Source organism: Apus apus, chromosome 2, assembly GCF_020740795.1.
Source record: "Apus apus isolate bApuApu2 chromosome 2, bApuApu2.pri.cur, whole genome shotgun sequence".
Lineage (NCBI taxonomy): Eukaryota > Metazoa > Chordata > Aves > Apodiformes > Apodidae > Apus > Apus apus.
Window position 1 is genome coordinate 21,083,426 of NC_067283.1, and position 21,715 is coordinate 21,105,140.

Below are 21,715 nucleotides of genomic sequence, written 5' to 3' on the forward strand. Positions count from 1 at the left end.
CTATAGAGGAAGAAGGGAGGCTAGAACAAAAGGGAAGTACACACTCTTCGCTTTTATAAGGAATCTTTGTCAAGTCACAGTTTGCAGAGACTTTTGTTTGGTTTTACCATGTGCAGTAACAAATACCTATTAGAAATACAAATATAAAGCACTAGTCATTAATATTTTTGAGGGATGATTACTAAACTTACCTGTAGGAATAATGAAAGATTCTAAAGTAGCATTTCCTCGTTTACAAATATAGCCAAGTTTCTGACTGCATTCCCGATTCTCCCACTTAGCACCTTTGCCAGGATTTAATGCTGCACAGATTTTTCCAGGTTCTGGAGAAGGATGTCCTTTAAAAATTAAAATAAAATAAAACATCACACAAAATCTCAACAACAACAAAGTAGAAAGACATATTAGTTACTCTCCCAGTTTACTCTCACACTCTCATGTTCTGTGCTTAAATTCTAAGATATGCTAACCTACAGAGAATTGTGATCTTTCACAGCTCTTTAGACTGAACAGGGCTCTACATTGCCTTAAGAGATATTTTTTCACAACAACCACAGGTTCAGATATTTGTCTAGTTTACAGCCTCTTTACAGGTTCAAAGTCTTGACAGAAGGTATTACAGTGCACTTATTTTGTTTGTATTTTTTACTTTCCTAAATGAAGCATGTCTAAACTTCAGAGCACAATATTCAGATGAAAGAACTGTTCAGCAAGCTAATAAAATTTTGTACTTAGTGTAAGAGTAAAGACATAAAACTAAAAAGTAATTATTTCACTAATGTGAACTTCTTGTCCACTTGTCTAAACAATATGACAATAGCAGGATATCTGGATATTTTCAGCTGAAGCTTAGCATTAGTATTAACAGGAACATCTAGAAGGAAAGCAGACCCTGTAGAGCAAAATGAATTTCTGCAATAAACCAGATGAACTTTTCAAGATCTGGTCTAAACTCAACATGGATTTTCCTTAGTTTCTAAACATGTGCCACTATTCTACATAATAATCAAGCATCAGTAGTACCCATCAATGAACATTGCAAAACTGTTCTTTAGTGTGCAGAATTGTTCACTGAACATTTTCTTATATCATAATTATTTCATTACCTTAGATTAAAGTTACTCTTATATTTGCAGTCATGTCATAGCTCCTTCCCACAGAATAAATATATATGCTTACTTGAAAAATACAAAATTAAATTGTTTTCATGTAAAAAACAAAAGTTCAGCTGTTGGCAGCTGTCTCTCTTGAATGCTTAACTAGCATAATTTTAGTTTAAATATTGATAACTTAGCTGCCATGGTTTTCTGTTATTCACACAGGGCTAGTGAGATGGAACAATATGAAGCTTATATAAATTATTTTAAAATATACTAGGGGAATAAGAGCCAGCTCTTGAACAGTTAAGGTAATGGGGATGAAATAAAGGTAGGTAGATCTAAGCAAAGTCATGAAGGAGATAGCACACTCATAAAATAAATTATATGGACTTAAGAGTATTACCTTTGAATGAAATTAAGAAACATAAGGAGTTCAAGATAAAGACAAACTATTTTGGTTACTCCCAAACCCATCTAACTCTTTACAGGACAACTGAAAGTCGTTTGCAGTTTTAACAACCATGAACAGCTCCCCTTGCCACTTTGGCTCAACTTCACAACCAGTTTTACCCCACTCTTCATTACTTGCAGATCCTAATCAGTGCACTTGGATGACAGACCTATAAATACCTTCACAGAAACTTGCAGTTCAGCCCATCTGTTTGCTTTGTGTGCTCACTCCATTGGAGAGCTATTATTAAAGTAGCTAAATTCAGTCTTCAAAGCTTATCTACTCAAGAAGTTTGTCCACATAAGATGTGGTTTTGGCCTTATCTATGCAGGGAAACCACTGGATTATATGATGGGGCAGGTGTTTATAGATACTGCAGATTAAATGCATGTTACATGCTTAATGAAGATAAAGAAGTGTATTCACACTGCATAACTTTAGACATCTATTTAAATTAGTCTTCAGAGGCTTCCTGAATAGCCAGTGCAAGGAAACAAGGGTCCTGCAAGAAGATACCTAAGCATAGGCACTGTGAACAGTAAAGCACCTCTTCTTCACTGTGTGTACAGATGGCATAGGAGACCGGCTTGTTAACAACGGCACCAGAGTTCAACATCACAGCTACAGCTGCAAAGTAGCTGGGTTTGTTTTGAAGTAGACTAACATAATATGTTAAATTTGATATGTGCTACTGCCACGGGCTGGCTAATCCCAAACAAAAATGAAAATCCAATCTTTAAGCAAGTAACCAAAACAAACTGAAAAGGGAAGAGAAGAGAAGAAAAAAAGAAGAGGGGAAAAAAAAAAAAAAAGAACAAACAACCACAAACCAAACATACAGTGACTAGTTTAATCTCATGAATACACCTAGAGCATTAGATTTATTCTGTATTCATATAGAAATAAAGTAAATTAAGAAGACTTAAAAATAAATTGTAAATATATTATTTTTTAAAGTTTCCTCTAAATTTTAAGGCCACCATTTCCATTGTGAAACATAAATTAAGCCCAGTATGTATCCCTGGCATAAGAGCTGGGACTCACTGTCTTTTTAGCCACAGTCAGAATCTTTCAATATTGAAACAAGCCCAATTATTGCAGGAGAATAGAGTACTAGAAAAGAAATATGTTAGAAGATGATCAAATTTTTGCCTTTTAAACAGAGTAGCTACATATTTCACCTTACCTGGAACCCAATTTAAGTACCGGAAAGGAGCACCACCAACCCATTGCCATCCACTGTTGAAATTCAAACTGTTAAGACCAAACCAGAGAGCAGAACTCAGCCTGCCAGTCAGACCTAGGTAACAGAGACAAAGAAAAATACTGGAAATGCATGCAAAAGCAAACACTCAGAACTCGAGAGCTGAGTACTAACTAAATTATCTGCTTCTCCTTTTTCCCATTACAAGTTTTAACAACTTTTACCAGTTCAGTTAAGGTGGCTATGCTAAATCTGAAAAATATGCATCCTACGTAAGTCACTTTAGTTTTAGAGTTTTCACATTTTTAGCTCTGGAGAATTTAATTACAATAGAAAACAAAATTACACTTTGGCACGCTCTTTGTAAACTAATGATGACAAATATGAAACAAATAATTTTTCTCAAAAACTGTAAAATATTGAATTGATGAAGTGGCACAAAACCACAAATTAATTTTCTAAAATGAAAAATGAATGGATTGCTATTGTGCATTTTTTCTTCCAATAAAATTAACAAATGTGAGATTCGAATTTTTAAAATACTGTAAAGTTAAAAAAATATCTGTTTGCATTTTATCAAACTACACTAAAATGCTAACATTCCAAACATCATCTTTTTAACAGCACACCTGACACATTTTTCACACTCATCTGATTTTACTTCTGTAGTCAGTGGTAAGTCAGGCTTCTAATACAAGTTCCAAATTAATCCTCTAGTTTTGAAAAGCACCTAAAAATTTCATGCTTAAGTGTGGTCTTGCTGAACTCTCTAGCATTATTTACAGTAATTGTTAATCTATTGTCTATCTCTGCCTTTCGTATAAGACTTGGAAGCCCACCTGGATGACTGGGTATTTTTTTTCATTACATGTATTTCTGCATAGCTCACCGATCACTGTGCAATGTACATTATTTCTGCTTGTACCGACAACATCATGCCAGTATGTAATCTTGTACTATATGTTTTAGTTGTCTTTGACACCAAGATTATGTGTAACACTTAAATAATGGCAAGGTTGAAAGCAGGGGTAGTTAATGTTGGTGGCACCAACATATTAATGTGTTTTGGCACTGCTTCTATACAAACAAGTTGTTATTAAGACAATTAAGAACTGAACATGACAGGAAATCCTGGTTCAGCCAGGATAGCTGTGGAATGAAAAGCTGATTTTCACATACATTTGCCAGGAGTACTAGTTTGCAATTGAAACACACAACTAATAACTCACTTCTGTATGTTAGTGCCAGATTGTTGCCTTGAGCATTAATTTCAACAAGACTGTCATCACAGTCAGTAAAAAAAACCTCATGTTTTGACCAAATCCTTAAATCAAAAACAAATGTTTAGACAGAACAGGCTGTTCATAGTATTACAAATAGATTTATCATTCTGCAAAATTGGAGAAATACAGATTTGATGGATAGACTAACAGATGGATAAGAAATTGGTTGCATGGCTGCATCCAAAGAGTTACTGTCAATGGCTCAATATCCAAATAGAAACCAGTAACAAGTGGTGTTCCTCTAGGGTCTGTATAATATCTTCATCACAGACATAGATAAATAGGATTGAGTGCACTCTCAGCAAGTTTGCAGATGACACCAAGATGAGCAGTGTGGTTGATACGCTGGTGGGATGAGGATGTCATCCAGAGGGACCTGGATGAGCTAGAAAATTGGGCCCATGTGAATCTTATGAAGTCCAACAAGGCCAAGTGCAAGGTCTTGCACCTGGGTCAGGGCAACCCCCAGTTTCAATACATACTGGGGAATGAATAGAATGAGAGCAGCCCTGTGGAGTAAGACTTGGGATACTGGTGGATGAAAAATTGGGCATGAGCTGGCAAAGCCCAGAAAGCCAGCTGCATCCTGGGCTGGATTAAAAGAGGCATAGCCAACAGGAAAAGGGAGGTGATTCTCACCCTTGGTCCACTCTCACGAGACCGCACCTGGACTAGTGCCAGTTTTCCCAGTTAAATCATTCAAGACAAAAATTTAAATCCACTAATTACCAGAACTGAACAAATAACCATTTTCAAGGCGGAATATCCTATATAAGTGTCACTGCTATAATAATGCACTTTTAAAAAGAAACTGATGGGTAATATTACCCTACCAGTCAGGTATGTTTGTTCATGCAACTCTGTGATGCTTAATAACTCTGCATTCTGTTGTTGACAGCTTTTTCTTGCCTGATGCCATTCCAGAGCTGCCTCAGAGTTTATCTGGTACTGGACATTTGTTAAAGGATCGGAATTCCACAATACGTCAAGGCTATTGACTGTAGGGAGAAAAAGAAATGCTGTAACTTATCATGAAGACAGAGCCATAAAAAATATAGAATAAATCACTTAGCAAAAATACACAAACCTAATTACTGCAATAAAGAATTGGTTTGAAAGGAATCTCAAAACTCTTTGATGTGTTAATAAACCCAGGGCAGAGGTAAATCATGACAGACCTGTGGAACAGGACCCAGGTTATGAAACAAGGTCACCATTTTCTCTGATATTACAAAACCACTGTTTAAGACAGATGATGAGTGGGTAAAGTAATGCTAAAAGAGTTGATTTCTCACTGTGAAGAAAAGGACTAAAAACTTCCAGTCACTTGCTAGCAAAGGTGTACATCGAGCTGACCACTTTTTTGAGATAAGAAACCCCATTTTTTTACAAATTTTGGGTACTGTGTAAAGTGGCTATGGATTTTATTACTCTGATAGAGGTAACCAGACCCAAGCACTGAACACAAGACATACATTATGAGCATCCATCTCACCCTTTCATGCAATTCCTGATTTGTCTTATTCATGTATCTGACATACCACCACACTTTCTTCTCTGCCACATGACCTGACTGTGATATCCTTGAACACCTGAACTTGCCACTTTTAGGCAATGCCAAAAGAGTGAAAAAGTCATCCAGCAAGGCCCACCAAGAGTAGAAGTGGCCCCAGAAATTTCCACACTCCTTATACTGCTGCAGCCTCTCCTGGCTTGTCTCAATTGAATCCCCACAAGAAGCAACAGACAACAGCATAATCTTGCTCTGTCAAAAAAGGAACCAACAGAAGGCCCGAACACTGAGCTAAATACCACTCCACAAAGAGATTAATTGCATGACAAAAGCAGAATATAGCAGAGGTGACTACATGTCTGCTGACAGTGGGAAAATGACTGAAATTACTGTAGCCCGTATCAGGTTTTCTGAATTCAGAAAAAGAAAATAATTCTTTCTCTCAAAATTTTTACAGCTTGCAACTTGAGAAACTCTAAGTGTGCAAATTAGAGGAAAACAGTACAATAAACAAAACTCAGGACAAAGGATGATACATATTAAAATCAGCAGGACACTAACCAGTTCCAGTTTTTCCCGTATTATATCTAATAGTCTATAGAAAATACAAAGTGGTTCTTCTCAAATTTCCCTTAGTAAACAAAAATCAAACATAACTTACTGTAATATGGACATTTGACTAAAAATAGTAACTTTTATCTGATTGTCGTTATCCACAAACTAACATCTATCCAAAATATTTTATGACCATCACGACGCTATGTTCTACAAGATCATAAATTCCTGTGTATAGGCATGGGATAAAATAGAGATTGCAAAAATATTAAAATCTATAATTCAATAAAGAAACCTGGGTCAGACTTGAGACAAAGGGTTTTACAGGTATTGTACAATTACTACAGAGCAAGAGGTAAACAAGTCTCCGGCATTCATCCAACCTTTCATCTTGGTCCCTCAGTCTCATAATTTATAGCTGACTTACACATGGTGCTCTTCTGTAAAAATAAAAATTATGCAGTAAAATAAAAGTGTTATTGTTTTTTAGTTATCCATTCAGAACAAGTTGTAATCTCAGTTCAATATAATTGGAAAATACATTAGTAGAATCATATCAAATAAAAACTGAATATAAATCTTGTTAGACAGCCTATAAAATAATTGTCATCAGTTCTTCTCCAAGCATGCAGTAGAGAATTAATCTCATAATAAATACTTTACTGTTTATGTGAATGTATAATATAGTATATAAAAATGTAATGTTGTCAATAGCAAAAAAGTATAAAGTATTATAACTTCCTTCACATGCTTATCTTCACTTTGAAATCTTTTCCCAAAGTGCTGCTCCTTTTTTTTTTTTTCTTTAGTCCTACATAAATCTGTGAGGTCCAAACTCAGATTATGAGTTCCAGATAAATTAGAAAAATCAACACAAATCACCCTATACAACTTATTTGACCAATTCACCAGGCATTTTCAACCAGACTCAAAATCACAATGAAAAAACCTTAAGACATCTTGAAACACCAGCACGGGAAAAAGCCTACCATAAAAAATAAATTCAGTGTTTGTGAACGAACACAAGGATGTTGATTTGCCCAATGATAACGCAGTGCAACCTGTTTTCTTCCCCAACATTTACTTTCGCATTGCAGTGCAAGACAGAGCTGAAAAAGACACAGTGGAACCCATAAAGAGCCAGTACTTCCTAGGCTACTAAAAAATTTCTGATGTAGCAACACCTCTCAGTTTCTTTCTGTGAGATTTAAGATTCTATTTTCACAGCATCAGTGTTTCTTTTTCAAGTACCAAATAAAGAGCCGTATTGACAATTATATTACTTCCACTGGTCAAATCACTGCCTCTCTATTGAGTATAATAACTGTTTTAATTACAGTCTTATGCCCTTTTCATTTTGGTTTTACTCACAAGTAAAAAAAGTGACTGGTTCAATCATAATTTCACTGTATGTCCAGGCCCCAGTGTGAACAGCTGTAATAGTTTGTTATAGTTTTTATATCAGCACTTTCACTCCCCCAGAGAATTTAAGAAACAACCCATAAATCTTATTTTAAAAAATAACATACAGAGGCAGTGCACTCCTCTTTCATAGGGCTGACTAAAACTTCTGCTACCACAGCCCATCTCGCATTAAAGTGTATGACCCAAGCTAGAATATTTTACAGTCAATACTGAAGAATCAGGAAGGAAACATGCAGGCAATCAGCATAAAGCAGCTTTTTCCAAAAACAATCACAGTCATCTGAATGGATTTCCTTGAATTATGCCAAAGAATTAAACAAAATGTTAATGATGCCTCCTATTTGTTATGCTCAAAGAGCACCAGACAAGTAGAATTCTGAAGTTGATATTGTGTGTGCAATATCTCTGGGACTGATATTCCTAACATGTTTTTAATCTCTTGAAAATAACTCTAGCAAAAGAAAAAAAAGAAAAAAAGAAAAAAAAAGGAAAAAAAAAGAAAAAAAAAAGAAAAAAAGAAAAAAAAAGAAAAAAAAAGAAAAAATGAGTCAATTTTATTTCTCTGAAATAAAGAATGCAATACTAGTGGAAATCAGGAAAGCAGGCAGGGGCACAAACACTTCATCATCAAACCAGTTAAGATCAACCCACAGTGCTTTCTTCACTTGGAAGGAAAGGCATGTTTTTCTCCTTCACTCTGACAGCTGGAGCTTTGCAGCAAAAAATAATAAAGAAGAGGGGAGGTAGAAGTGCTATTTCTTTTGGGGTGACAAAAGAAGCAGCAGCTTGCAGACAAAACGCTTATGACATATTTTACAGAAGTTCAGAGAAAAATTGTCCAAATTTAAAAGAATTCTAGTACATACAGGCTTATTGCTCTAATTTACTTAAAGTAGTATCAACTTTCCTAAATAAAGGTCTGTATGTTCACAATACTACAGTTGAAACTGAAACTATACTCAAACCAAGGAATTTAAAATATAAATAGTTCTCATTGATTGTAAATACAGAGCTGCAACGTAGCACACAGATTTGGGAAATACTGGAATTTAGTAAAAGGTTAATGTAAGCTCCTTCATCTTTAAAAGGCAACTCATTTTACAAAGTAGTCTTAATTTTCAATTAAGCTATATTCCAGCTTCCAATTCTGCTGTATAAAATTCTAGACATCTTTTTACATATACTAACACAAAATGTTAAGATATAATTAATTTCCTGTTTAAGTAAATGGTTTAAATAGAGATTCTGGCGTATGAGCAGCACACTTTCACCTGGATACAGCTGGTCTATTTTTTTTTATGCTAAGCTCTATATTTGCACATTGAAGTAGTTCCCAAAAGGATAGCAGGCTGCATGGAGAAAGAAAAAGTCATCATTTCAAACTGTGTTTTATACAGTAAAGCACATGATAAGGACACCGATATTTCCATGCAGCTGGACAACAGCAGAGCAGAATCTTGAGGATACAAAACTTACATTTCAATGGGCAAAATCCATACATATTGTCAACATCAAAGTTTGAAGTGGTTCCACACCAGAACCAGCCATCTGATCTGCCAGCATCTGTGCAGTCAGCATACCATTTACCACCAAACTTAAAAGGGAATACACAAGGTGCACCATTGGCATTTCCTTTCACTGTGTAGGTATCTAAGGAGACACAACAATTTAAAATAATTTAAGCAGTAAGAAGCTTGGGAAATACATATATATATATATCTCAGTTCAGCTTTATGATTATATTCTAGCGTATTGTAGAAATCAGAGCTTGATATCTTAGTATACAAACTGTACTAGAAATGGGACATAATAATTTTACTCTCTAGATCTAAGTTGATACCCGTGTTCAAAATGAAACAAATTTTTATTTCTTAAGGAGACTCCTGACCAGCACTGACTGAGCCAACACAAATACATTCCCATTATACATTTTACATGCATAAAATCAAAAGTATAAAATCCACATGGTTAAGAAATGTTATTTTTAAGCACAAAGAGCGGCTGATTCTTCTGTCAATAACCCACTCGGTTGCTGATAATTTTAGACAGGGAAGGCCAAGTATTTATAAACTCAAAAGATAAATACCAAAGAGTGTCTCCAGAATACTATATCCAAATAAAATTTCCATTGGCATCTAAAGATAATTTTTCATCAGAAACCTGAGTCAATTAAATTCATCAAAGTAACTGAAATGGTTTTCTGTGCAGGAAAGTGTACATACATTGATGAGAGGACATACAGAGGAACACTTCATGACAGGGACTGTCAGAGAGATGACATACCAAGGTCACTGTCTCACAGAGCTGCTAGAACACAAAGGAGGAAGGAATTGCAGGCCATGACTCCATTTTCTTCCCTGCCTCCTTTCATGTAATTTGTTATAGTTCTTTTTTTCTGGCTCTAATCAGCCTTTGTGTAAGCCCTAAAAAATGCATCCTTAGCAGCTCCCTCTGTCCGTTTCTGTTAATCAAAATACTAAATGGGAGGCCAGATGTATTCCTAGATACTTATCTTAAAGATAGATATATATATAGATATAGATATAGATAGATAGACAGATACAGATATAGATAGATATAATACTTAACTTTTTCAGATTTAGCTATTTGAATTATTTCATGTATTTGTCTAACACCAACTCTGAGACTCACTTCAGGCACCTAGAAAGGCATCTTCAATATGTAAATAGTAAAAGTTATCACTGACTGTTATGTAATAATTACACATGTGTTCTGAATAATCATGAACTTTTTTCCCCTTCTCCAAATGAACTACCATGCATGGTTAATTATTTGTCAGAATATTGACAAGTTGTACAATTTGAATATTGCTGATGTCACAACAGTCACACTCACTGATCATTAACAAGATGAAGGAATTACCCTGTACTTCTAAATATTTTCATTAGATACACTTAGAAAGGAGTTTAAAATACATAAATTAATTTACAGAACTTTACCTTCATAGCCTCGAGAACACAAATCGTCTGTAGTTCCGTAGACTTTCCACCTACTCCATAAACCAGATCCCTTGTACAGCATAATATTCCTTTCCTGATTGTTTCCATAGTTGAAAAACAAATCTTTCCCTTGGATTGCAAAGAGGGTCTCATTTCTGCATTCCCATCGCTGCAGTTCACTAGCCTTGTCACAGGGATACAGAGTGATGGGAACCCAGTCTTTCTTCGAAGGCACTCCCAAGCACAATTTGAATGCTATGCTCATAAGCTGGTGATCTGAGACCCACCTGAATTTTTGTGACTCATTTTCTTGAACGCAAGGAGCAGTAGTCACTGAATTTGAACTTCGAGCGAGTACACAGCGCTTGTGATCTTCGTTATATATTAAGAAGATGCTAGTATCTGTAGACAAAAAACACTGGAATAATTTTGTTTGAAGTGTCTTACTTACTATTGAAATGAAACATGAATCTGGACACTACTTTCAGGGTTAAAATCTCATCATCTGTTTAGCAAAAGAAGATGCAGTACTCTGGTGGCCTACACCTGCTGAAGTGACTGTAGAATACAACTAGTTCAGACGTGAGGACATTTCAATTACTTTGCATCAGTGAAAGAATCTACACTCAAAGTGCAAGGCAGCAGAGATGCAGGTGTAGTGTCTCCTGTAGCTTTAAGGCATGCATTAAGCTGAAGAGTGAAAAGACTCATGTTATTAATCCAAGCTGTACCCATGAGAGTTACTAAAATAAGGGAGCACCATACAGTGTACACTGCAGATCCTGACGCTAAGCACTCCACCAGCACTGGCTCCTTGATCCTTTCTCCCAGCCATGAGGAGATGACAACAGCCAGTAAGTTCTTCAGGCTCCATCTCCCCACAGTGGGAAGTTCTGTTCCTATAAACTCTGCTAAAATCCATAAGAGCCTTTACTGAGAGGAAGGATATTTTTTTAAGCTTTATATGCAAGCTAGTTGTAGGGCTAGAACAGCATGTTCATTTTTAATTCAACTGCAGCAATTAGTGATTTATTTCTTCTTTCTTACATTACTTGATTATGAATGAAATAGTGACAACAATGGGATTTGGCATCATCAGGTATGCCACTTAATGACTTACGAAAATTTACAAGGCTCTTCATAGCTCTCAAAGTTCTCTCCTTCTGTATAAATAGCACATGTTTCCATGTGTTCAAGGTTTATTTCAACATTATAAGCACTAGAAAAGTTTTTAGTACCTCTTAACACTTGGATGTACTATGAAGTACAACATTTCTGAGCTGGTCTTGCCCAAATACCGAGAATTTCTCTTCTGTGATTCCCTTGAGATACATTTTGGCACAGTAAGTAAATAGTTGTCTCTGATATTGGATCCCATAATGTAACACAGTGCACAAAGTCTTGAAACTGTATTTTAAATGGGACACAAGCTAAGAAAGAGAAATACCTATTTATGTGACTCTGGGGATTGATGCTAATTAAAACATTATTTATTTTAGTCTATGATTACCAAATTAAACCAAGTCTATAATGGAGAAATAGTTAAAGGGAAAACAAGTTAAACCCAGAAAAGTTCCCCTTCCCTACTGAGGCTCCAATATGGAAATGATCCTACTTTTCTGCAGAAGAGCAACCTGGGAACAAATCACAGAATCACAGAATGTTAGGGGTTGGACAGGACCTCAAAAGATCACCTAGTCCAACCCCCCTGCCAGAGCAGGATCACCTAGAGCACATCACACAGGAACGCGTTCAGGCAGATTTTGAATGTCACCAGAGAAGAAGACTCCAGAATCTCTCTGGGCAGCCTGTTCCAGTGCTCTGTCACCCTCACAATGAAAAAGGTTTTCCTCATGTTTATGTGGAACCTCCTGTGCTCCAGCTTGCACCCATTGCCCCTTGTCATGTCATTGGGCATCACTGAGAAGAGCCTGGCTCTGTCCTCCAGACACTCGCCCTTTACATATTTGTAAACATTAATGAGGTCTCACCTCAGTCTCCTCTAAGCTGTAGAGACCCAGCTCCCTCAGCCTTTCTCAGAGAAAGAGCTGACCAAGACTTATCTATGGTTCAGCTTCCTTCTCCTGTCCTTTGGCTTCCAACTCACTGGGAAGTAGTGTAAAACTGATGAGCACTGGAAATCATTGCCTTTTGCCAATCTGTTTTACTCTCAGACAATACCAGGAAATGTATAATTATCACTGCTAGTGATAACTTTCTTTATTCTACTTTTCTACTAGCGTTTTAGCACAATGGTACTGTAAACTGATATATGCAATGCTTGCAACTCTGCTTTTCCTGAAATCTTTTTAAAGTTTCTGGGTAAAAGAGGTGTCAGGCATTTTCACAAGTGGACTCACTATCTGATCTTTCAAACTGCTAAAAATGTATTTGTGGCCTAAAATAACATTCCTTATTTTATGCAGTTTTTGGTGTAAAAGAGAGGATGCTATGCACATGAAAAAGGTACCCCAGAGTCCAAAGCCTAGATTCCTGCACCCAAGCCTGAAAGGGTACAGAATTTTGGCTTCAGAAACAAGGTTAGAAAGCTGAACAATGAGGTCTGACCAGTGAGGATGGGGGGAGCCCAGGGGGCAAGACAAATCTTTGGTCCTCTGCTTTTCTGGCTGCACCTTTACAAAGTGTTAGCAGTGTGTAAAGGCAATACAACTGCTTATACAAGGTCCTCAGCCCATGCAGGGCTCTGACAGGGAATAATACATAGGTAAGCAGCTAAAGGGCCAACACAGCCAAGCAGGCACTGAAAACAAGTTGGCACCAAAACAGGATGACAGAAAAGGAGGTAGCAGGATGCTGGAGCTGCTGGAGCTGAGACTGTAGTTGCAGAATTTCCTTCTCCTAAGAGTTCTGTCTCATCTATGACCCTACAGCAGGCTTGCAGCATGGTCCTGTGTTGCTGTAGTTTACAGCTTTGTTTCTGTGTTTGTTCTGCTTGCTTAGACACCGCAGAGGATTCCCATTCAACTTCCATGTGAGTTATTAGATAGTCAAGAAGAATATGAAACAAGCCAGGTATTTGTGCAACACTTACTATGCCCTGCCAGCTCTTCCCTGTAAACACTTGATACAGCTCCTGTCAACATGACTAATTGTATCTGTGAAATGAGGGGAGCAGGGTTACTCATACAATCATTAACTGCGTTTCACTGCTCTGTAGCAACATTTGTTATAGAGCTCCCATAACAAAGGTCCGTTCTTGTCTATAGATGAGCTGTAGGTGGTATACTTAAAGGTCCACTTAATGATGATGAGAACCACAGTCTTGGTACTTAGAATTACACTAATTTCTAAAAAGTTAATTCATATTTTAAGAATTACTCCTGGAAGGAGGCATTCTTTAAAATGCATAGGAACATGCCAGGCATAGGAACCAATTTACCTCACCATTATAACCCATCCAGGGAGACCTAGTATCTCTTCCCTCAACTGTCTAAAGTAGACCCTAATAAGAGTTTTCTCAGGCTTTAATTTTTCTTCACCCACTACACTGTGACTATTTGCCCATCTCTGACTCCAGCTGACATCCAAGGAATTGTACTGTGTACTGTAAAATCTCACTGACCAAGTATCTTTTCCACAGAAGAGATTTCCAGTATGCCAACGTAGCTTCACACTCCACAGCATTTGCAAGCCATCACAGATTATGCAAGTGTAAATCAAGAAGTAAGTCATAAAGCCAGTGAAGCACTACCAGTGTTAAACAGTAATGGAGAGCACCAGAAGAGCACACCAAAAGCCCTGAGTGAGAGATGAGGGAGCAATAAGGCAGCAAGCTGATAGAATGACTGTCTTCATTCAGACTCTTGCTTACCAGATAGTCTGTAATGATTGGTGCTAATTACACAAAGCAAGAAAGGTTACAAAGAAGTGTTATAAAGCTGTACTTCATGCTACTGAATGTACTTCATATTGCTATATACTGTACTTCAGTAGACCTCAAACTGGAGAGCTGAGGATGCTGAGAGGCTTTCAGGAAGAGCAGATGGAAAATTTTTGGTGAAAAACAGCAGTGTGTTGGAAATCACAGTAATTCTCTGAGCTGGAGGGTGCAAGCTCCAGGTTTCACCAAGAAACACATCTTTAATCTCTTTTCACAGCTCTCTTCTATGCCAACACCTCAGCTACCATAACATCCCCTCACAAAAGCCATCTGCCAGACGCAGGTCCCCAAGCCCATGGAAGACCAGAGGACCAGAGGAAAGACCGTGCCCAACACCAGGCCCTTCCGCACACCTTGGCTGTGACGAGGCAGATGAAGGAAAGCTGGGTGACAGCGCTAAGTTAATGGGGGCTGAGTCCCCTAGGCGGCGGGGGAAACTGAGGCGCTTCTTGGTGCTCACAGCACCGCGGTCACCCAGAGATCCTCCCCTCAGGCTCCCCCGCAGCCTCCTCCCCCCGAGGCTCCCCGCAGCCTGCACTCGGGGGTTAAACCGCGGGCTTCACCACCTGCGCGCTCGCTCCGTTCCGCCCCCGCTCCAGCCCCAAGCCCCGGGTCAGTCCGGGCTCTGTGCCCGCCGCGACCCCTCTCTGTTCTCCGACACTCTCACCCCGCACAGCCCCTGCGGGCACTTACCCAGCAGCGGAAAAGCCCGCGGGAGAAGTGCGAGGAGCAGCAGGAGCGGGGAGGGAGCCATCGCCGCTCTGGGGAGAGCGCTTCCCGCCGGGCAGGTCCTCCGCACTTGTGAAGGGCTGGTGGATCAGGGGAAAGCTCTGGGCTCGGGATGATAAGGAAATATCCTGTCACATGGGGAGTTTTGAAATAACAGGAATTCGCTGTTCAAACTTTGCTTTCCTAAGCTGATTTTCCCCCCCCCTCAGCGGAGGGAAGAGCCTCCTTCCAGGCACATGCAGGTGATAAAGTGGTGATAGCTGAGAAGAGGGCTGGGTGTTTATTGTTGTGGTAATGGTGATTCTCTTTTTTTACCCCTTTTGCCACCCTGACAGCTTTGCATGCAGGTCAGCGGCTGTTTTTTTCAGGAAAATGAGCCAAGCCCGCGCCGAGGGAGCAGGACATCTGCCTCCTCTCCTTCGGAGGCAAACCTAAGTCTCAAACAAAGCTCCCCGCTCGAACGACCAGGTTTCTCTCAAGAGCGAAGACTGCAGGAGTAGCAGAGACCTACTTCTGGGAAGATGGGATTTGGGTTGCCTCCCCGTCCCCCATCACTCCTCCCCCACGTGCGAGCAGGTCGCTCCAACAAGCGCCGGGGAGGGGGACGGGGAGGCGGCCGGGCCGGGAGAGCAGCCGGTGCTTGGGGATGAAAAGAAGAGCCAGAGGGGACGCACGGGCTTAAAAACCCTAATGAGGCATTTTTGAGCTCAAATTAATTAAATTCAACGTGTTTGTTTGTTTGTTTGTTTGATTGCTTATTCTTCTGACTGTGGTGGCTGTATCTGCTCTTAACAGGATTCAATTCTTGCCCATGAATTAGAGCTTAAGAAACACAGAAACTTGCTGGCTGACTGGGTTTTCACAAGATAAAGCACCTACATGGAATTAAATCATCTTTCTGAAAAGGTGCCTTCAGGGCACAGTCTGCCTCGAGGTTTTCACGGCTTCTTGCTGTGCTGGGTAGGAGACCTCCCGATGTGATTTTTTTTGCGGGAAACAGCATGTTATTCTGTAGAGGCCGTTATCAATACATGGTCTGAAATGCCCCAAATGGATGCAATGCAACAGTTTACTGCTGTTTCACACATAGACTTTTGTAACATATGAGATTTACAGAACTTTGTGATACACAAATGTGAGAAGCATCAAACCTACCGCGGGAAGCATGTTGTACACAGCAGTTCTCCCCGTAGTGTCATGCACTCAGAAACCTTGGGCAAGTATTGAAAATCTTTGAAAGGCTCCTTGCTGGAAGTTCTGGCTGGAAAAGTAGAGTGTGTCCAGGGCACACTTAAAAGGTACTTTGGTAATATTATTATAAGAGAAGAAACAATGGAGATAAAGTCTAAGTGCATCTGAAGCCAGTGATGAAACTCCTGTTAACATCAGTAGGGATTCAAGTCAGGCACTTCAGCTGTGCTGGACCCTCCTGTGGACTACGTGCAGGGAGAGAAGAGGAAGTGCTTCATAATTTCTCTTGACATCTGTGGACCCACATAAAGGTCAGGAACAGCATGGCCCAGGGACAGGAGGTGGGAACTATTTCAGCCTTAATCAGCAATGTTCTATATTGTTATGTTGATTACTTCCCACCTGGTAAACTTCATCTCTTGCTGCAGTGTATGACAGATATTTGTTATTTGCTATTTCCAATGGCCTTTATACTTAACAACTTGCTTGCAGTGAGGAGATTACAGATTGCTCAATTAACCAAAGTACAATTCAGAAATTAAAAATTCCTTCATATTCTAGCATTACCATGTTCAAAAGATTCAGGCATTCAAAGTATGTATGCAAAGTGCTTTTCAAGGTGGAAGAATAAATATTTTCCTAAGTAAGTCACCTTAGTACTTGTTTACATATTTATTTTACTAACAGTTAACAGCACCTGGAAGCCCAGGAAAGCATCTAGTGCTAGAAGGAACAAGTCAGTAGACAAGGAATAATGCTGCTGCCCAAGAGAGTACTGTTACTTGCAAGACCATCACTGACAGTTTGGGAGTTTGTGGTAGTCTTTTGGCCAGGGGTAAACAGAGAAGAGAGACATTGTGTGTCTCTAGATCAAACCCACATGATTCAAATGGCAATGGGGGCTGCACATGTGTATCACACAAACAAACATAAAAATGGCAGTAAATATTTGAGTATTTATACCTATTCAGTGGTCAGTGGCAGTACCAGGAATGAGCCACATTCTGAAGTGACAGAAGAAACTGTATTAGGCTATTCCTAGAGGTTCTCAAAACTGAACTGGACATGAAGCTGAGCAACCAGATTGTAATTTCAAGTTTTGGGGAAGGGTCATACCACATGACTTCCAGAGATCCTTTCCAATCAAACTGAGACATCAGGAGTATCTGATGTAGTCTAAGTGAAATTTTCTCTCTCTTTTGAGACAAAAGGATTCAGCAAAGTCTCAGGCTATAGTGATTTGAAGTCAAGTAGTTACCAGAAGTCCAATCTGCTAAATAACTAATGACAGGATACATGCCCTAGATAGACATATGTTTTCATCTCTCCCCGCGGGTAGCAAGCCAGCTTCCATTTACATTTGGAACAGAAAGGCCTCTGAAATTCCTCTGAAACAGGTCGGACAATCTCTGCTTCTGGCACATCCAGTACTTGCAATTGGTGACTATTCCTGGCAAAATATCCTGTAATCCTGAAACCACAGTGGCCCTTTACTTTGATAGTCAACAGGAAGAGGGAAAATTCAGTCTAAATGAAATGGTATCTAGACCTGAAATATAATGTGCCTGTTTGGTTTGTACTGAAGGAAAACAACTGCATTATTATCTGTGCTTTCACATTTGCATGTGAGATAGTTTTTGATGTTTCATGTGTGAACCTGTGTCTCTCAGATGGCATTCAATAGTTCAATATGTATTTCTAATGTTTGCATTGTCATATATATTAAACATATACTCAAGAAAAAAATGTGCATAATTTGTAATACCTATAATATATTAGAAGATATAAACAAGACTTTCGGCAGGGAAGAAAATAGGAATTGGCAAAGTTAATATTTCCTTTATATGCAAATCAGATTCCTCTGAAATGTTATCTAAGAAATTATGTTGAGGTTTCTGATTTCTAAAAATAAAAAATAGTAACGTTTTTTAGGAATAGGACAATCAAGGCTTTAACATCTCTCACCAGAGAACCTTTACCTAGTAAATGTCCCTTGAGATACCATTAATATAATGTAAAATATTAACTTTCAATTCAACTAATGCAATCTTCCATCTGTGCGTTAAATTTAAAAAACATTAAAAACTGCAACATTCTGCCTTTACTGAAAAGCAAGAATATAATTGTTTCTTACATGTACTTTAATGGCTTCATAAATATACATGACTATTGGGAATGGATACTCTCATGATTTCTGACTTTTCAAATTCAGTTTATGTTGACCCACATTGTGAAAAAAAAAAAGAGAAATGTCCATGCCTTGCATTTCTGGTTGCATATAGCTACAAATGAGATTCACTTCCACAGTTAAAAGCCACAATAAATATGGCCCAATATTTTCAGATGCACAGGCTAAGTACAGAAATTCTAGAAGGTTTCTGCTTTCTGTCATCACAGAGGAGTCTCAAGTGGCACAGGAGGGAAGATCCACGGCTGTAGAATACTCAGTGTGCCTACTTGTATTATGTACATTCCATCAGTTCAAATTTGATTTTTCCATAGTATTCTATTGTGTCATGTTTCAGAAACACAGCTAGATATTGGACTGCGGGGTGGGGATGGTTTTGTATAAAATACATATAAGAGGTCCTTAGTTATAAGGTGTTCAAACCTTAAAATTAGCATATTATTTTAGGGGCTACTTGCTGAATGCAGCTCAGACTTTCTTTTAATGAAAGGACGTCTTAGACAAGCCATCAGTTTAGCATATACATGATTTTTTTTTATCTCATAACCAGAAACTTTGTAAATTATACACATTTCAGAGCCTGGAAAGTAAACATATTCTGCTTAGGGACAGAGAGGAATGTAGCCATAAACTGGGCCACTTTCTGTCCACCCATCAAAAAAACCCACCTACTTCAAACAGAATCCAAAGATATCAAAGATTTTTGTATTGAAACATTTCTCCCATAGGCATCATGAAACCTTCCAGCATCAAGACACTGATGTTTGAAGTTCAAACTTCATGAGTTGTTATCCATAGTACAGCGTTTCCCATGGGCAGAACCTTGGATTTTTGGAAGGAATTCTACCTTATTTCAATGAAGGCACTGAGAATTGCAGTTGCATCTTGGATTTAATTTTCAGACCTCCCATCTTATTCAATTAACTTCTTAAGCCTGTGCTGTCTGGAATTTTTTCAAAAATTCAAACTTTTTGAAATCAAAAAACAAACAATAAAACTGAAATATTATGAAATATTATGTAAACTAAACTGTCACTGAGCACGTACTATTGCATTTTCAATATAGTAGGGGAAAAACTAGATTTTATTTTACAGAACATTGTTATATTTCATTCTTATTTCAAAACCAGGATTTTTCTTTTGGTAATACTTCCTGCAGAAGAGAACAAAATTTGCATGTCTCAGTTCTGCCCCCGCCAGAACAGACGGAGTGCCCTTCCCAGTGAGTTCCCTCTAGGCCAGCACCAGAACCAGGACCTGGCCTTCTGCCCCACTTACTGCTCACCCTCTGTTTTGCTCATAAATGTGCTAGGTTTGCCTCTCCTGAGAATGAACAAGATTAATAACGAGGTTTTTATTTGACATTGCTTGATCACCAAATAATGTAATTATGACTAGTCCAAAACTGTTAATGCATTCAGATGCAGTTCACCAAGTTTGTTTGAGAAGTGACTGTCACGCTGGGTTCACAAGGCGGGATGACTCACTAGACCACAGCAGGGTGCATCAGATCTGGGCACGTGTACAGGGACAGATGCCTCCCACAGTGGATTTCAGATCTGCAGAACACGTATCCTGTCACTTCAGTGTCACCCAGGAACATCGCCAGTCCTGATGAACACACAGTTCTTCATAAAACCAGTCCTAAGTACCTAAATTTATGATCTTGTGTTTCACTTTATTCCTGCCCTCACTTCCTTACCGTTAATTGAGATAGTTGCTACTGCCTCTCTCGACTTCTGAGAGGAGCAAATATAGTGATGTGTATATTGAGGATTGAATATAATGGAATTTATGAGTGAAAAAGTGGTTGAGATAAGTTCAAAGCTATTCTACCCTCCAGCCTATTTCAAATGAAATAAAAGCCAATAATGAGAAGACAGGAGTTTAAACTGCTCTCCTCCTCTTACAAAGTTTTGATGACATGTGAGGAGTGAGTCCAACCCATCAATTCTGGGAAATTCTACAGCCTTGCCTTGAATTTTGAGATGTTTGGCAAAAGCTCCAAAGAAATGCAGCAACATGTTAAATACATGAACAGCACTGCACTGCCCTGAAGAACCCACCATCTGAAAACTGCTCAGTGAACCAACCATGAGTGAAATGATTGACTGGGGCCAGAAGCATGCAAATGTAAGCCATCACTTCAGCTCTTCACCGGGCAGCATTGTCAGCAGACATGCCCTTGCATGAAAAAGCAGAGAGACTGAATCACCTTTTTCTCTCCTACTGGGAAACATTATAAGGAGCCAGAAAATCTCACAATGCCTCAAAGTCAAGCTGTACTTGTTGCAAACATCACGAAAACAGGCGATTTCACAGTTACTTGTTCCACTGGCGTGCAATTAAAATTATTTCAAAACGTTGAGATATAAATGAAATGTCTTGTACCACTGTATAACAGACTCAACAGGCATCTCCTTGGGAATATTTATGAATATTGACTTTGTAAAATCTGTAAGGGAAGTGGTCCAGAATCCTGGGAGCTATGCCAAAAGATTTTGAATCCAGGGAAACAGCAGTCTCATGATGTGCAAACAGGACTAGAATCCAGAGCTCCCAGAATTGAATCTCAGTGAGCAGTTTTCTGGCGCGTTGGTGGCACAGGGCACAGTCACTGTGTGCCTTTCACCAACTTAAGGCACGCTGACATGGGTGCACTTTGTAGGCCAGGCACTACTTGTAAGGCGATGACCACTTGTATGTGAGATTGTAATGTTCTTCATCATAAAACCTGTTTGCAGAGTAAGCATAAGCAGTAAAGTGAGATCATACAAGGGAGCCAAATTCAAACACGGTTCTGAAAACCACGTAAAAGCCCAAAATGGTCAGCAACAGGACTCGTGCTGGGCTCTAGTTGAAAAACGTTCTGTCCTGCAAAACAATTCAGAGCACGGTAAAATTTTCCATTATTATTGTGCCCTTTTTTTCACCAACAGTGGGATCAACCCTCATACATGTGGACATCAACAGCACCGCAGGGCTGAGGAGCCTCACACTCTCACTTTCTCTCCTACAAAATAATCCTGTACCTCCTCCCTGGCCAAACAGCAATGGTCCTGTTAGCAGGAGAGCCTTCATCTCCTGTTTTCATACAGATACAGGTCATTCATGGACGACCTGGACTCCAACATTTGTAGATATTTCTATAGACGGACATTTCTTAAGTAAGTAAAAATAAAATAAAATTTAAAAACCAACCAACCAAAAAACAA

At 38.8% G+C, this 21,715-nt stretch overlaps 1 protein-coding gene across 4 annotated transcripts in view; it reads right to left on the bottom strand.

Moving 5' to 3' along the window:
* LOC127380465 (macrophage mannose receptor 1-like) overlaps positions 1-15,485 on the bottom strand; it is a 63,357-nt gene extending 47,872 nt beyond the window's left edge. The window contains exons 1-6 of one of the 4 annotated variants that reach the window (XM_051609407.1): positions 15,086-15,485; positions 10,492-10,893; positions 9,008-9,181; positions 4,872-5,036; positions 2,738-2,851; positions 192-338 (exon numbers count right to left, since the gene is read on the bottom strand). In XM_051609407.1, the coding sequence (XP_051465367.1) occupies positions 192-338; positions 2,738-2,851; positions 4,872-5,036; positions 9,008-9,181; positions 10,492-10,893; positions 15,086-15,146 (1,063 nt within the window). In that variant the 5' untranslated portion in view covers positions 15,147-15,485. Of the gene's footprint in view, positions 1-191; positions 339-2,737; positions 2,852-4,871; positions 5,037-9,007; positions 9,182-10,491; positions 10,894-15,085 lie in introns of those variants that run through there. The other 3 variants (XM_051609408.1, XM_051609409.1, XM_051609410.1) reach the window with 3 other exon arrangements.
* Positions 15,486-21,715: the final 6,230 nt, after the last annotated feature.